The 17,500-nt window shown below is 36.0% G+C and overlaps 1 protein-coding gene across 1 annotated transcript; it reads left to right on the plus strand.

Annotated features, from left to right (window-relative positions):
• Positions 1 to 283: 283 nt before the first annotated feature.
• On the plus strand, positions 284 to 5,592 carry LOC112566655 (chloride intracellular channel protein 4-like). The gene is made up of 4 exons (XM_025242948.1): positions 284 to 440; positions 2,451 to 2,804; positions 4,540 to 4,722; positions 5,196 to 5,592. Exons 1-4 carry the CDS (start codon positions 381 to 383, stop codon positions 5,499 to 5,501), a joined length of 903 nt encoding a protein of 300 aa, XP_025098733.1. The 5' UTR covers positions 284 to 380; the 3' UTR covers positions 5,502 to 5,592.
• The last annotated feature ends 11,908 nt before the right edge of the window (positions 5,593 to 17,500 follow it).

Genomic DNA, 17,500 nt, shown 5'->3' on the forward strand with positions numbered 1-17,500 from the left:
TTCTTTTTCAGTTCTACATGCAAATCCCACTTTTTTTTTTTTAAACAGTATGAGGGAGCATCAAGTGCGCTCGGTATTTGTCAGTGCAAAAAAGAATCCATGCAGTGAATAAAAGCTGTTAACATAATACAGTTCAATTGATGCAATGTAATTATAATATTTGTTCGTTTCTTTATCAACATTTAGTTTTCAAAAGTGCTTTTGTCAATTATTTTTCCACGTTAGGTTACTGTTTCGCAGACAATGGCAACCACCATAAACCACGTGATAGCGCGTTCTCGCACGCATGCGCAGTAAGGAGCTAGCTTTGGGCGAGGTCTGTGCGTCATCTCTGTGTGGATTCTTAAGTGGCCGACGGAGACTCGGCGAGTGCTGTCAAAATGTCTGCAGACGGAGCTGCCGATGGCGACAATATGCAAAGATTTGAACTGTACATCAAGGTTAGTTACATTCTGATTTCTCCTTCTTATTCTCTTCTCTGTAGTTTTCTGATTTGAATGGCTTCTTCTGAAGATGGGAGTGCTTTGCTGCCAGCCTGCGCATAACATTCGTTTATCCGGGCGTTTAAAAAAAAAAAAAACAGCAGGTGGGGGCCTGCTTTTCATAAGAATAATATGTTGGGAGTATTGGAGATGTTTTATCTAGAACAGTCAGTTTTTTCCGCCTCTAATATGTGACACATTTAGTGGATGCATTATGACCGTTACAGTAGTGCCCGACCCACTGTAGATTCGAAAACAACTCATCCGATCGCCGTCTTGATATCCTGTAACTGCATCTTGTGCGACCTAATTGGTGGCGTGAAACGTCGGACAGTAAACCACATGAAAGTCCGCACCAACCTTTTACTCTCAATAGGTGATTTTTGTGTGGTAGACGCAGTCATGTCCACGACTAGATAAGGTCATTAGGACGTAGATTTGATAAGAGCAGTGTAAAGGACATGGGAAGCAAATCTGACACGCCAGGTCGTTAGCCATTGTACAGTGACAGTGAAGAATAAGAGTGGTTTAAAAATAAGTCTGATAATTAATCCGAATATTATCATCTAGTTCAGATTGCTGACCTGCTGCTATTGAAAAGATCATTGCTATGTATGCTAGTCAATCCCAGTGTAATTTTAACTCAAAGCGTGGAGAAGCACAGGATTTTACAAATTGTCTCAGCGCAGTTTCTACCTGACCTTAAAGGTTATAGGCAAGCTCGAGAGTGGAAGTAGTTAATTTCGTTTTTCCCAAAAAACATTTAAAACTGACAGGTGCTGGTTGGGACATCTTGGATGTTATTAGAGAATTTGGGTCCAGGCTGGAATACTTATTTCAAATAAGAAACATTAACAAATGATGTTATCTAGACAGATGTGTTGAACAAGCATCTGTTTCATCTTTCTAAGTGGGTGATTGTTGCAAAATCTTACTAACACTTTGTACTGACATAGTGACTGGTACAAATGACAACTTTCAAGTACTCACACATTGCGTGATAGGAGGGGCTAGTCATTTTGCCCAACACCATATCCACCCCACAGTCCGAGTAAAATCATCCCAGCTATGTCTTTTTCATCTTAACACTGAAAAGTCTCAAAAGATGAATTAATATCTGATATACTCTGGCCAATTAGTGCTGAATTTTATTTTGACAGCAGTTATTCTTTAGTTGCATGTTCATTGCTTCAAGAACAGCGGCACCTCTGCATATAGTAATAGGCAAAGAATGTCAAAATACAAATTCTCAATAAAATGACGACAAAAATCTTTAATTTAAAAGATTGTTTAAAGTGAAAAATCATGTTTATTGGCTGTTGTTAAGATTCATTCTCTGCAGTCATATTGCCAGGTGTCCAATTTTTGTTGTGAGTAAAATAGTGGCTAAACATAAATGCATGGCTTTGTTTAAAATAGGCATCTGAGCTTGCATATCCATACTGTTTGAACACCGTGCGATTCTTTTGGTAATATTTGACATGAATAGCTACTTGTGTCATTGGTTGATGATTCCATCTGTTGTGCCTGGGACGATTTGACTTTATGGTGTTGGGACGACATGGTATTACATGGGATGAAATGGACATAGATGGGACAATTTGACTACGAATGTGGGGCAATATGACTGGAAAAAATTACCAATGACCGTATAATACTGTTTAAATATGCATTTTCCTGCTTAGACAGTGATTAATGCACTTTATTTGTTTTACATTAATTTTTAATGACAGTGTAAACAAACTAAGCAAAAAAAATTGATCAGATAACTCCTTTTTGTAAAACAGCCATTATTGCTGGTATTTATCTAATGTAAGTACTTTTGCAGATTTGTAAATTACACACACACAAATTTGCAAGCTTTTTTTTAAAAAAAATCGCTTTATTTGCTTTAGGGGCGAAAGAGCTTGGTTTTAAACATTTTATTGAAAGTAAAATGCTAATATTACTTCTGTTTGATTGTGGCAGGCATCAGCAATTGATAAAGAAACTAAAGGCTCATGCCCAATCTGCCAGCAGTGGTTTATGATCACTGTTCTGCTTGGGGAAAACCAGGATGACATTGATTTCAAAGTGTACACAGTGCAGGCAGACTGTCCTCCCAAGAACTTTGGCGTTGACCAGGGCTGGAGCAAGAAGTTTCCTGTTATCATGGTGCTGTCAGGCCGAAACAAAAATGGGCAGGACATTTCAAACATGAAATATGACGAGTTTGAGACATTGGAGACATTCTTTGAGAGCATCAACAGAAGCTGTCCGGAGTTGAAGCGCAAAAATGCTCCAAATTTAGCGGCCATGGAAGCAGTACAAGATGTGTACCCGGTAAGACCACAGAAAACATGTGTTATGTGTAATGAAGGAAAGGATTGTGAGAATGAGGGGAGGATACAGATGTTTTTTTAAATATCTCAAGAGTAAAAGGAATTTTACTGTTGATGTCAGTGTTCCAAAGAGTTGCTATTTCAGTGATATGCACAACCTTATGCTCCAACATTTGTACAGGAAGTACAACGGAAAGCTTTCTGCTTTATGCCATTTAAGGAGTTTAAAGCTTTCTGTAAGGATTTTTTCTTGAGAACAAAATATTTAAAGGCTTATTGCCTTCAGCCTGTGGGTCATTAAGACAGGAACTGCTGCATATTGGAAATTTCCTTTGAATGTGTTAAGATAGCATACAGGTTAAGTGCATGAAGAACTCTGGGTGTCTGCTGTTTTATCACTTTGCTTAATTGCTCAGGGTCACTGTCAGAAGAAACCAACTAAAACATCTTGTTAACACATTCACTATATATGGCATATAACTTTGACAAATGTATTCTTGTCATTTTACTTTCAAGGAGTAGTTTAAAATTATAGTAATGGCAATATGAGTTATAAAGTTAAAATATACTAAAAAAAGATATAGAGCAATAACGACTATTATTCGTAATTAAAACATGCCACTGGCAGCCAGCTGTAGACCAGACTTTGTATGTTGACTCAGAAATGTTCCTGATTACTTTTGAAAATCTGTTAGTTTTAAAAATTTCATTTTAGCTCTAAATATAGGACCAGGAATTCCTGCAGTCTTTTTGGATATTCTGTCCACTAGAAATATAGCCCGCGGGGTTTTTTTGTTGTTTTGTTTTGCAGTATTTATCTGAATAATGCTTGGAAAGATTTCTTACTTCCACATATTCTGTGAAGTAGTTGCTGTATCACTATCGGTATATTGCTTTGACATAGAGCAGATTGGGAAGTCCAGGAAGAAATTGCTGAAGCAAGTTTTTAAACATTTAACATAGATTTTAATTTTTTGGTGGGGGAACACATTCACCTTTTACTTACGCACTGTTATTGCTATTGTGACTGTCAGTATATCACCATTATAGATATATACTGAGTTCTTGGAGCATTATTTACTATGATTAGTTGTGAAATTGACAGTGTTTAATGATGACAACAATTTTAAGTGCTGCAGGGACTTGTAAGTGTTAGCAAAAGATTTGATGGTCAGATACACTAGATTGGTGGTGCCCAACTTTTTTCGCCTGAGGGCTGCACTGGACATGATATAAAATCTTGCAGGCCAGAACATGGCGGTTTTGCCGGAATCGTGATGTCAAAAAGGAAATTATGCTGTGTCTGGTTAAAATGAGCGGGCCGCATGAGACACCTTCACTGGCCGTAGGTTGGGCACCCCTGCACTAGATGGTAGAGAAAAGAAACCCTGTTAAAATTTTTTTTTTTAAAGTAGACAAGCACTAATACACCTCCAGCAGCGCTATACCAGGAGTAGATTAGAAGTGGTCTTGGCAAAAGCATTGAGTAGTAAAGTATCCCAAATACTCTTGGATGTCCTTGGTGATGTTGTCAGAAGAAATAAGTTGGGCTATTGGATACAGAGGCTACAATGTGACAATGATTTAGAAAGTGATATCGAGGAAAAAGGTCATAATTTTGTGCAATAATTGTGGGATGTAAATGATGAATTCAGTATTTGCTGTTGGTATTATTCATTTCACTGGACTGTGAATTCTGAATGCATTAATGTAACAATATCACTCTTTTTTTCCAGACTTTCAATGCCTTCCTTTCACAGAAGGCAGACAGACATGATGATAGAAGATTAAAGGCAGAGCTGAAGAAGATTAACGAATTTTTGGAGAGTGAAGATACCAAGTTTTGGTTGACAATGTCCTGTCCTTTGCAGACTGCTTTTTTGCTGCCTCGTTTGCAGCACATACGGGTTGCTGGTGAGGTCAGTATGCGAAGGCTTAAGACTGATTTTACCACCTCCAATGTGCCTATAAGAAAGACCACTTTTTTGTTTTGCTGTGTTTTACAGTATATCAATGTGTTAAAGCTAGCTGATATGGTGTCATATTTTTGTGCTATTCTGAGTAAATGATTATTTTGACAGGACTAAAAGGGTTGGTATCTGAATGAATCAGAAGAAGAAAAATAGTTTTTTGGTTTTTCTATTAGACTTGGTAGTAGTTTTCAACCAGTATTTACTACTTAGGGAAGTGAAACTGCTAAATTTGATATGATATGTTCACAAAATATGAAGTCTTCGACAAACTAAAAAGAGTGTAATACCAAAAAAAGAATTAATGATCTTTGATTTAAAATTTATGTTCTTCAGATTTTCTATGGACAATAGTTTCCTCTTAAAAAATTAGCACACACTAATAGAATAGCTCACTACAGGTTGCTTTTTTTCTTGTACAGGCTTATCGAGGCTTTGAGATCCCTAAGGAGTATACAGCTTTGTGGAAGTACCTGGCTGATGCCTACAAAACAGAAGCTTTCAAGTCCACCATGCCCTCTGACCAGGACATAATTTTCCACTATGAGAAGAAAGCTGCAAACCCACCAAGAAAGGGAAAATGGAGTTCGCGTCCAACACTGCAGCGCTTCACATACACAATGGATATCCCTCCACAGGTTGCTGCTGCTCTTAATGGGTCTGATGAGGATGGCGACAGTTTGGATAACCTAATGCCACCCCAGATTGAACAGGCCCAGCATGCCTAGATTTGTACTGGTTTTGTAATGGACTTTTATTTCATTTGGATGTTTTTATTTTTTTTTTTAAAGAGAAAAAAAAATCATTTATCTATCGTCTCAAGATTTGTTTAATGCTGTATGCTTAAAAAAAACTTTTTAACCAGATGAGAACTTTGAAAACACCCATTGATGTTGACAAGGTATGACTGTGAATGAGAACTTGCTTACGGAGAGATAGTTGTAGCCCTATTGCAGTTATATCTGCAGACCAAAGTTGCCGATAGATTTTCGTGCTCAGAATAATTTTAATTGAAACTCTGTGATGTGAATAACTGAAGAAGCATATCTAGATATTTTATTTTGTTATTTTGTGCAGATTAAATATTCTTTCCCTTTCACTCTCATGTGCACCTGTTAGCAGACTTATTTGTTTAATATATTAAATACAGTTTGGGGACCAGTGGAGTGTTGGACAACCTATTTTGAATTAAACTTTTCAGGTTTTCTAATAGGAAAATTCAGTTATACTGAGAAATAGATTCAAACAGAGTATACAAGTTAGCTGTTAACCATTGTCTTAATATATAAATTCGGTCAGAATTAAGTGGCCATGTCAAGATATTTGTTGCATGTTACATAGTGTAGGAAAAAAACTTGTTCTTGTTTTTCCCCTCCTACCCAGTTCCTCTTGTGGGAGCTCCGATGGCGCAGTGGTTAGCACCTGTCACCAATACAGTGTGGTTTGGCTGTCCTGAGTTCAGCTCTCGTCTTGGGCATGTTGTTCATTTCTCAGCATATGTCATCTGTTTACAGGGCTGGCTACAATATAGCCTTAGTTGCTGGTCAGCATAAAACATCAGTCCTCACCCTCAACCTCTGGGCTTCCAGGGTCCCTAGTTTCGTTTTATAATTTTACTTGTTTATAATGAACCAGAAGTACATTATAAATTTAGAGTGCAAAAACTTTAAATTTGAGAACAAAATGATATTTTAAATATAATCGAATAATAGCATAGAAGCAAGATGAGTAAAGATATCTGGGGAAGATTTTTGTTACTTTACTGTGCCTTTCACATTTTTCATCGTCTTAAGTTTTAAAAAATTAAAATGGTTACAGTAGCTGTAATTGTATGAATGCACAAGAAATGCATGTTGTCTTCACAGTGGGTGTACTGAAAAAAATTCAAAGTTTTTACATTTCCTACCCTCACTGGCATCTGCATTCATCTTCCTGTTATATGGAAATATGAAGAGAGGATTGCTAAGTACTTCAGTGCCAGGCTTCCATCATGTTTTGTCATTATATGTGTAACTCTTCTAATATATTTGTACTGACATTTACCAAGTGCATCATGGCTTGTGTACATAAAGTACTTTTGTTGGAGATAGTAAAACAAAGACTTCCAGCTACTCCCTATTTATATGGCTGGAAAATAAGTGACAAATTAAAGTAGTTTAACAATATTCATCTGCGAAAAGAAAAATGGATGTAAATGATAAAAGACTTTGCCGGTCAGCATAGTTTGTCAGTCATTGTGGTAACTAATTTCCAGGCTGCAGGTATGGATCCTGCTGTACTCATATTGTAAAATCCCAGGCTAGAAGGTTTTACAGACACCGTATGTGTTATAGGGCGCACAAGTTCTTGGGAACTTAATTGTTAATAGAGTTTTAATTGTAGGTCATTTTTAATGACGCTCAAGATCAAGGCTATGCTGACATCATTTCTCCACTTTTTACTTGTTTAGTAGATCTTGATATTGCAGAAGTTGCAGTTGATTGATGTTGTCAGGCATGCTTAAAGTTTGCAAAAAGCACCCTGATGGGACACCAGGAAGAAGTGCTATGACTTTGATATGTTCTGAAGAAGTGTGTTGAAACCACCCTCATCCTCATCTCCCATGCTAGATTGAATGAACAGCCAACAGTGCCTAAGCACAGCTGGCAAAGTTTGAGAAATTTGAAACCCCAGTCAGCTTGATCAGCTTTGTAAAAGCTTCAGAAGTTGTGCTACAATTTTGATTTTTGACTCAGCTGATTGGAAAGCAATGGCCATTTTGTTCTTTCAGAAAAAAGCTAGTCAGCCTTTGAAGTTCTCAGTACTTAATCTCTTACACTGATCAAGCTGCAGATCATATACTTTGATGTGTCATTGTTTTGGGGTTATTGCAAGTCTTTTTTTTTTCATTTTGCAATAAAATGCCCTTCGGAAATTTAAAAAGGTAGATTACACTTTAAGCATCAGACTTAGAATTTAGAAAAGAAATTTAGTTTCCACTTGACAATTCCTAATTGTCACAATATGTGTAATCTCTTTCTAGAAGTAGTAGAAAGAAATACGCAATTCTACAAACATGTTTATAGCACAGACCTAGAGAGACGGTTAGTTTTTATCGTTCTCTTGTATAGGGGGATTTTGTTAGTTCATCATGTTTTTTGTTGTGTTTTTGACCGCGGCAAGGGGAAATATGGATTAGCCAGGAGAGATGAGTTAGTTTGTTTCCAAGAAATCCGGCAAAGGGTACTTATAGACTTTAAAAAAGTGCGCAGTTTGGTTGCAAGATTGCTCCCATAGGAAAATGCAACCAGAGCAGTGGAGGACGAATTTCAGCTGTTGGAGATAGATCGTATAAAGTGGATCATGGTTGGAATGTACTGACAAGGCTTTCGTAAGGGAGGAGTATGGCTGTGGGGTGAAATTATGATTTTAACCAGGCCCTAACAACAGTTGGATGGAGGGACTATAGCAACAACATGTAGCGCAAAACGGGCGCTGTGTGTTGGTGAATTTGGAAGGCTATGTATATGCACTGTTTGTACCCTGTTCTATATACATCTATTATTCTGTAGGTCTTTGCGAGTAATTTAATATATTCTTCTTGATTATGTTGGGTTTGTGTTTAGAGTCATTATTAGATGGATTTTGTTGGGTTGTTTTTTTGTTTGTTTTTGACTTTAAAAAAAGCTTGCTGGCTTTCGATTCTAACACTGCTACTGTCTATGTTTGTGTTGAAGTATGGTGCTATATGTTTTGTAAACATTATTAGGATGGCTTCTTTCTATTCTATGTACTTTAGTCTCTCTCCCTTTCCATTTTATAACCACTGATGCTTTTCTTAATTCTGTGTACATGATTTTACTTTTAATCCTTAGCAAGACCTTGTACATGTTACACTTATAACTGTCAGATCTCACCTAAAAGTATAATTGAATTTGTAGAGAGCATTTCTCCATGTGAAGGTGAGATTATAACAGTTAACATAGCTCTTCAGTTTTCAGAAAGGTTTGCTTTTACGGCTGGTGCTAAATATGATTGTTAAACTAGACCCAAGCTTAGGGATTAGTTTGTATTCATGCATAGTTTCTGTGCATAAAATGATTATGAATTTTTATAAATAGGAATTAAAAAAAATAAAAATTAGATCATGTCAAAAATAGTGTATTATGTGCCAACTTGTTACGCTAAAAGTCATTGTGGTTCATGGTGTAGAATAATATTAGTAGTCCAATCATTTACTAGCATACGGTCAAACTTGTCCCAGAATTAGGCTGTGCTGTCATATCTTCTTTGTGTGATACCTCTGTTCTTATACTCATGTTTGTTATCTTTACTAATCTACATTAACTACACATCGTCAAGGATATATGCATTTCTCAATGTCACTTCTGTATGTTTAGGTCAGTAATTTTGTTTTTTTTTGTATACTTGAATATCTGTATGCATAAGCTATTCAGTCCTAAAGCATTAATATGTATTTACACCCCAAAATTGATCATCGCTGACAGAAATTATTGTGGGTATTCAATTTGGTTATGATTTCTTTTCGTCAGCATTTTGTTGTACCCATGTACCTTGCATTAAGTATTTATTCAGCCTGAATCGTATTAGGTCCTTCAAACGTTAATTGGCTTGACAGAACACATCTCTTGCCTTAAGGCGAAAAAAAAAGCTTGCCTTCTAGTCAACAACCAGAAGTTTGAATAAAAACATTTTTATATCCTAAAGCAGATTATACATTATAAACTAGCTAATAAATATTTTCTTCATCCATTTTCTGTCTTGCAGGTGTGCATATGCAACAAATAAGAAGCGAAGAAAATCATTTGCAGTAGTTGATGGTTTGTTTTTATCATAAATCTTAAAATGATTTTTTTAACATCATGCAATTTTTTGAAATTTAACCTTGTTGTTACTTGGGTGATAATTAGGTATAGCTTTACTCGCTCAGAAGGTGAGAGATGTGTTCATTTGTTGAGGCACGGAAAATTGTAGGCAAAAATGCAGATAATGCAAAGAAAAATAAACATCACTTATGTACATGCCAATTTGCAGGTCTGGAAGAGTACAGCCTTTCTCACTGTATCACAGATTATGCATGTAATCATAAAACATTACTAAAAGACCTTCTTCAAATGTTCATCATTTAGTGATGAAATGGCATGCAGAAATATCAAAGATGATTTAATAAATAAGTGGTAAATAAGAATAAGAATGTAGTAAGAGTAAATTTTGTAGGATATATATGCTGACTGCTGAAAAGTCTGAGCACTCGAGCAACCTGTATTACGGAGAAAGAACAACACAGGCATAATAATAGTCTGAAAACAAAGAGAGTTTATTGAGTTTTCTAAGGTGAATGCATCAGATTGCAGCTGTGATTTGTGGATGTAGATCAGTAGGAATATTAGTGGTAGCACAACCAACATGAAGTTGTTCATTGATGGCGCACAATATAACTATCACTGGAGGTTGGCATCAACTAACAGTGGCAGTGAAGAAAATAGATGTAGGAGGCAGGACTGTAGTATAGAGAGTCAGAAAATCAACTTGCACTTCTTGACGTCATGTAGATCCAGAATGTAAAATCTAGTGGGTGGGTGAGGTGGCGAAGAAACCAAAAGAGGACCATACCTAAGCAGCAAGAGTGATGAAACTGCATGGGTAGTGGTGATTCAAAATCAAGTCAAAGGAAAATTCAGGGGTCAAATACATAGTTAAGACATTTGAGACAGACGATGAAGAAAAAAAGGGCTCAGGTTCAGAGAGACGGCAGGACAATGCGGTGAAAACAACTACCCGAGTACAGCTCACCACACCATAAAACCAAAACAGTAGAAGAGATGAAATGCAACAGAACTGGTATCAGCAGTCTTTGTTCTGGAATGAGCATATGCTAGGTTCAGAAAACTTCGAGCTCTTATATCGGGAATAGCACACATTTTATCAGTAGTTAGACTTGACCATAAATACTCATGTGGTATGAAATGGTGGAGTTAACACTAGACAGCAGCCATGACGGCAAGAAAAGTGGTCAAGATGGTGCCAACAAAACAATAATCATTTTTTCGTCCCAGCAGAAGAACAGCAAACAAATGTTCACTAATGATAATGTGGCTTTTTGTTGGGGCAACAACGCAAGATTGATTTTAATAGACTTTGTAGACTGAATTCATATCCTTTCTTCACTCAATGTACTATAGACTTTTACATATAGATTCATTTCTGTACACAATTCAATGCACGCATTCACACAATTCAGTGTGTGGCACTATGCATACACTTTTTCACTTCTGCACTAGCACATATCAAACTTAATAGCTATGTGTGGCCTGTGGTCATTAGCCGATTCAATTAATTTCTGGGTCATGAGTAAAGAAAGGTTGTCCCAACAGGGAAAAAATAATAATTAAAGACCTTAATAGTTTTCTGAAAAACAGCAGTGGATATGCACCAGAATATGGTTATATGAATGTATTTATTCTGAAAGATAGACGTTTAAAAAGTGAAAAAGGTTCAGGGTGTGAAACCTTTCCAGTGTGAATTAATTGTAGTGCTAACTAACCACTGGTCTGGTCACTCATCCATGAGATGGTTAAGTTTCATTGTTTAAATGAATCCATTGGTCTCACTTTTCCTTTCTCTTTAAAGTAGTCATCTGTAAATATAATAAGACACATCATTATAGAAAAGAGTCTACTGATGTTATGCAGTAACAAGCTGACATCTAATTATTGGGACTCTTGGTTTAGCTATGACATAGAGAGCAAGATAAGTTTTGGAGTTTTAGAAACTGATCGCTGTACTAAGAGGTAATTCAAATGATACCACAAAGTCCTTTATAACTGCTTGCCTTTTGCTTGTTTTGGAGAGTAACATTGCCATTTTATTATCATGCATATTATTATGTCTATGCTCATATTTTTACCTTGCTAACAGTTGCATTTTTAGGGAGATGATAAGTTTTATTCAATAGTTATGGATGTTATGACTGGCTCTAAGTATAATAAGTGGCAGAGATCGTTCTGGAAGGAAATGACAGATCACATGGAGCGACTTGGGAATATAGGGTGAATAAATGGACTGGAATTTTTTTTCATTCTAAACTTCCTCCCACAGGCCAGTAATTCTGGTAATTAGTGTGGGTAGATGAATCCTTGCTCCAATTTGCTTGCATTGTTTTTGTGATGAAGCACTTAAGTAATTTTTAATAAAATAAATGTGAATCCCTACTGCAAATTGCTAGAAATCCAATCAAAGCGAACCTATTTATCTGTCTCATTGACTTGAACCATCACCCATGCAAGCCTACAAAACAATGGAATTCTTCATTCTTATTTCTTTATGGACAGACTTCTTTTTTTTTTCGTGATGGTTAGATAAATCTTGCTTAAAATCTGTAAGCAATAGTCATTTTTGTTTAATAGTTTTAACAAAAGCTTACGAGGCATATGGCAAAAACAGGCTACACTTTGAAAATGGCCTGGAGAGAGAACAGTCTCTGTGTTGATTAGTGCAGTCTAAGCTTTTAGACTCTAATAAAATCCCCATGCCCACACGATAATTGATTAGTATTTGTACTGTGTATTATGAAGGTGAAGGAGGAGAGGATTGGGGGGAAGTGTAGATACAGAGCTGAATCTCGCACCCTTCACATGACTAGTGTTCTTCACATTCAACTATAGAGTTTGTCACCGCTCTAAGCTAGCAGGCTATGGAACCCCCTACATGTACATTCCTTTTTTAAATTGCCCTCATATGGAGAGCACCGATTGTTAATATATTTATTCAGAATTCAATACTAAAATACTAGTTTTTTTCAAAGTTGAAGAATCTCACCCAGCTTCTCTCACAGCTTCTTACACATACACCTGTGGGAAATGTTTTCTGTATATGGTTGCCACCGCTGTGTAGAAGAAGAGACAAAGTTTTCACCAGAATCAGTCTTTTTTGCCCTGTATAACGGAATACTGCCACATTATCTACTAGGGACATCAATGACACATCAACTCAAGAGTATTGCTTACCACGTTAATAGAAGTGTTTCTGTCAAATTGTCTGAAATACACGTAACCATTTTCCTGATGGCAATGATTCTTCATGCAACATTCAGAAAGTTTATGAGGTATTTGCATCCATGATTAAATAATATTAATAGCAAAATACAATTCTTGCAAGAAAAAGTTTGATTTTCAGAAACAGAATACAGCCTCTCCAGTAAATGAATGCACAAAGCACTGGTGGGATGAACGCATGTTAATGTGAACTCTGTTATCAGTAACTTTTCTTTATTGTACTTATTTCCTCATTCTGTTATATATGTGTTTGTGAGTGTGTTATTTCATCACCCACTTAAGTGAACATGCGCGTGATGGTTTTATTTTTATTCACAGCTACTTCATCAAAACTTTCTCATTTATTGAGAATTTTCCTAAAGGGTAAATGATATAATATATTCTTAGATGTTTACAAAATATCACACTTACAACTTTGCATAAATAGAATTTTGTCAGCGCGACACATTTGTACTGTTTATCATCAAAGTACAGGCCTTCCTCCGTGTCTGTGGTGGATTTTTGAAAGCATCCTGAAGCATCTGTATCTGATCTTGATATGGCTGTAAGCATATAGGACACACACACACACACACACAAAACATTCCTAATTCAGTTATCATCGTTATTTTTAATTAAACAAGCACAGAGCAATTTTTTGGAAGGAGAATTGTCTTAAGCATGTATAAGCAGGTAGCAAAAATTGACCACCCAGAGGCCAATCAAATCTTGCACACATAATGCACTTACATTGAAACCGACCGATGAAGCTCGAACCATGTTGTCCTTGCGCCGGATAATAGCACACTGCTGGCATTCTCTGTGGCTATTAGGGCATCATGGAGTAGATTTTGAAGCTGAGACATTTTGATGGAATCCTGAAAGTATGAAATGTCCACTGAGATAATGCCATCCACACATAGCTGGACCAATACAGTTTAGACTCACAAAAAATAACTATGATACTGACATAGTTGATTGTAAACAGCAAAAGGGCAATAAAATATGTTCATTTTTTTAAGCATTTGCTCATCAGTTTTAGTTTTTTTTATGACTGTTGATTCCAGCAGAAGACACATCTATTTCTAGTTGAGAAAAAAACATTTTTTGTTGTTGTGGTGAATACACTTTTTATCATAATACCTTATGACCATTAGAAAAAGTGAAAATCATGAGAAATAACAAAGTGATGTGTCATTTCAAAGCCATTTCATGTCCATCAGCCACTATGAAAATGGGATTGTCACAGTGCAAACACATACTTTTTTGCTAGCATTATCTTATATAATGAAAAAACTGTCAGTGGCATGGCAATAAAATCTTACCGGTATTCCAGGCTGAAGTTTTAAGACATCACACTTTATCAAGATGCCAGTTCCATGTCTAAATACTTTGTATGTCACACCAATAACAAAATATCACTCACAAAACGAGTGTAAATAAAGATAAAAGAAATGATGAGCAACAAATGTGATTCACACCACCTCTGAAAGAAAGGGATGCATATAGTGTGTTACACACTAACACATTCCACAAGGGCATAAATAAATTTTCAAGAAAGAAATGCTAAGAGAAAGTTTCTCAGACACTATGCTGCTCCAGTTTTGTGGCTGTTATGCACCTGGGCTTGAGCATTTGGAACTGCCACACTCTCTAGGATAACATTCCTTTCACCTCTCCAGCCAAATCTCCCATTGCCTTGACCGAAATGAGACTATTTGATCCTGAGACAAGCAATGTGATAAGTGACAATAATTGACTCTAAGCTTCTGAATGGCACCTTGGGTAACTGGTCCAGGCCTCTTTCTTGATGGACATTTATCAAAAGTTAAGTGGGTGCTGCCAAGATCTTCAAGAGTTGCCAGGCAAAAGAAATTTTTTTTTCCCATTGCATGGCTCCTGCCCATTTTCAAGAAGTGAGTTACAGAAGAGGAAAGTATGATTTCTATTAAAAAAAAATTATGACTTCTTTTCTCACAAATATATTTCAATTATATTACACCATGGAAAAACCCCCAACCGTAAGATCCTGTTTTCATCTGTAGATGGTAAAGAAATACTTAATCACTGACAGTCTCATTGCCATTCTATTTTCCCTTGCTTCTGGAAATGGCTTATAAAAATTAACATTTATCACAATCTATTATACTGCATCTTAATACTGAATAATTAATGCTGTTGTATGAAAAAAAGATTTCTACCTTTGAACATTGAGGAGACAACTCTGTTTCCATTCAATATATCAAAATCTATTAGCTATTACTGAATTCATCTCTCGACAAATGTTGTTGCCAGCCCTGAATTGACAGGTGCTTTACATATTATAGTTCTCTCTCTTACTGTGACTGCAATCTAAACAGTTATTTGAGTAGTGTAATATATTGGATACTCAGACTTAAAAAGAATACAAAGTGATAGTACATATCCAATATAAAACTTCATAAAGATGTCAAATTTTCACACACTTGAGTTTAAAATTGACTGGGAAATAAACTAAATAAAAATTAATGCTCACTGCTCTTACTGACAACTCCAAAGATTTGCCATCTGTGTTTCTGTGCACCTAAAATCTGCCAGTGTTATTTTACTTATCAAGGTGTATTATTATTGCAGCTAGCTGACTAAAACCCTTGTATAGAGCTTAGAAACTGGTTCTTGCATTGAATTGTCATTTATGTACAGTGCTTGGTCATGTGAGGTCTGTTTCTTTAGATTGAGTATTCAGCATTTAGGGTATAAAACCATTTATTTTATCTCTCACATTAGTTAACTTTCCTGTTTCCTGCAAGGATCAATGCAGATGCATTTTCTTTTCAGAATAAGTGCACACACTGTTAAATGAACAGGAACTTTACCCTCTTAAAATGGTTTTTATGGTATTTTTTTTTTGTCTTGTGTTACTACAGATCTTTTTCCTTAACAGAGGTAAATAATTTTCCAAATGCATTTTGAATCAAGCCCACAATGCTAATTAAGTGAGCTTATGGTGTCTTGAACCATCACACTCATTTTATTTCTGTTGCAAAACATGTTATGTCTTCCGCCTTGATTGTTTCTATGTGCATGCATACATGGATATGTGTGTGGGTGAGAGAGAGACAGAAGAGAAAAGAAGGGAGAGAGAAATTTGCATATAATTAAAGGATGAGTGAGGGGTGAAGGATATATATATCTTTTAGTGTGTTGTGTGTGGCATGCATAATATAAATCTTTTGGCACATATATACATACACACATGTTAAAATGCTTTCGAAACAAATAAAGTCAGTAGCAATTTGTAGTGTGCAAGTTAAAGAAGCAGTATGAAGTTATTCTACTTTAAATAAAAGAATATATATATTAGCTAATAAAACACCACCACAGTTTAATATTTTTATCATTTATACTGTTATTTACTCGGCTGTATGCACTAAGCAAACTTCAATATAATGTTTTTATGTTACAATAAATAATAGTTATCATCATTCTTTTTCTATACTTGATTGCGAGTGCCTGAACTCGCACGTGTTAAACTCTATATATAAGTACAGTTTTATTTTAGGATGGCCAACGATGCCGACACTTTTTAATAAACTTGAAAAAGAAGCTGAAATTAGGATTATAGTTTGGGTTAGGGTTTGTGATGAGTTTATGGTTTAGGTTAGGTTTAGGGCTATGTGTTTTGTGTTTTGTTTTGTTTTTGTTTTTCTCGTTTCGTAGTAGATGCCTATAGACATCATGGCGTCCATAACAACCAAGATCACTGCATCGCGGACCATCCTAAAGTAAAGTAGTTAAATAAAGTAAAAGTTTTAAATTAACTTGAACATACTTTTTTCCCGTAATTTTTTTTATGTCTGACACTGTAACAGAACAACAGTTATCTCCAAAGGAAACACAAACTGGCACAATTAATGTTCCTCAGTTAGAACATTAGTAGCTGAACAAGAATTAGTTCCCTTGTCGCAATACTAGCGGGTGTAGCAAGATAGGACCTCTCCTCAAGAATCGAACTCCCAGCGAGGTATGCAGACGCTGGGATTTCTAGTGTTGCTGAATGGATTAGCAGACAATTTCGTGGTATTTTTTTTTTTATCAAAACCAAAAATAAAGCATGAGTTGTATGTGTTTAGCTTTTTTCATGTTATTTTTATTTAAATTTGACTTGTAGTTACTCTTTAGCAGACGATCAAACACCCACTCGCGTAGTGATATCAAAGAAAAATAGTCCCACTATACACATCTCTTTGCAAGCTGTAATTATTTGAAACTAAAAGTTTTACGTGGTTTCTCTACTGTTAAATTTAATTTTGTAGTATGCACAGATCATTGGTTCTCGCTGAGAGCTCGGTTCTGTCCTTACAACACCTTGCTGGGAGTTCGTTTCGTAGTAAAGCAGCTAGGACGGTTAGCACAAAATGGAGTTTAAAAAGTTACGTCCAGGACACTCAGGACAAGATCAAGAGAAAAGCATGGGAGTGGTGTGACATTACTGGTGTCATTTTACATATATAATAATAAAGTATAAATTATTATGGATATAATACAAAACTTAAATGCTATGTTCGTACTACCGATAAATTTAAACATCGTTTGTAAACTGAGAGTGAGAAGAAGGTACAAAAAAAGGGACCAAACTCTTACTGTTCCGGTTGTGAATGGTGTACAGCGGGACAGGCGTGAACAGCTTCAGGGGAGACCAGCCCCAAGTTGCT

This window comes from Pomacea canaliculata, linkage group LG6 (genome assembly GCF_003073045.1).
Source record: "Pomacea canaliculata isolate SZHN2017 linkage group LG6, ASM307304v1, whole genome shotgun sequence".
Lineage (NCBI taxonomy): Eukaryota > Metazoa > Mollusca > Gastropoda > Architaenioglossa > Ampullariidae > Pomacea > Pomacea canaliculata.

Bases quoted from the DNA above. Each gene is read 5' to 3' on its own strand.
- LOC112566655 (XM_025242948.1), top strand. From the start codon at position 381: ATGTCTGCAGACGGAGCTGCCGATGGCGACAATATGCAAAGATTTGAA. The intron at 441-2,450 runs GTTAGTTACATT...TGATTGTGGCAG, and splicing joins GATTTGAACTGTACATCAAG to GCATCAGCAATTGATAAAGA. The intron at 2,805-4,539 runs GTAAGACCACAG...CTTTTTTTCCAG, and splicing joins CAGTACAAGATGTGTACCCG to ACTTTCAATGCCTTCCTTTC.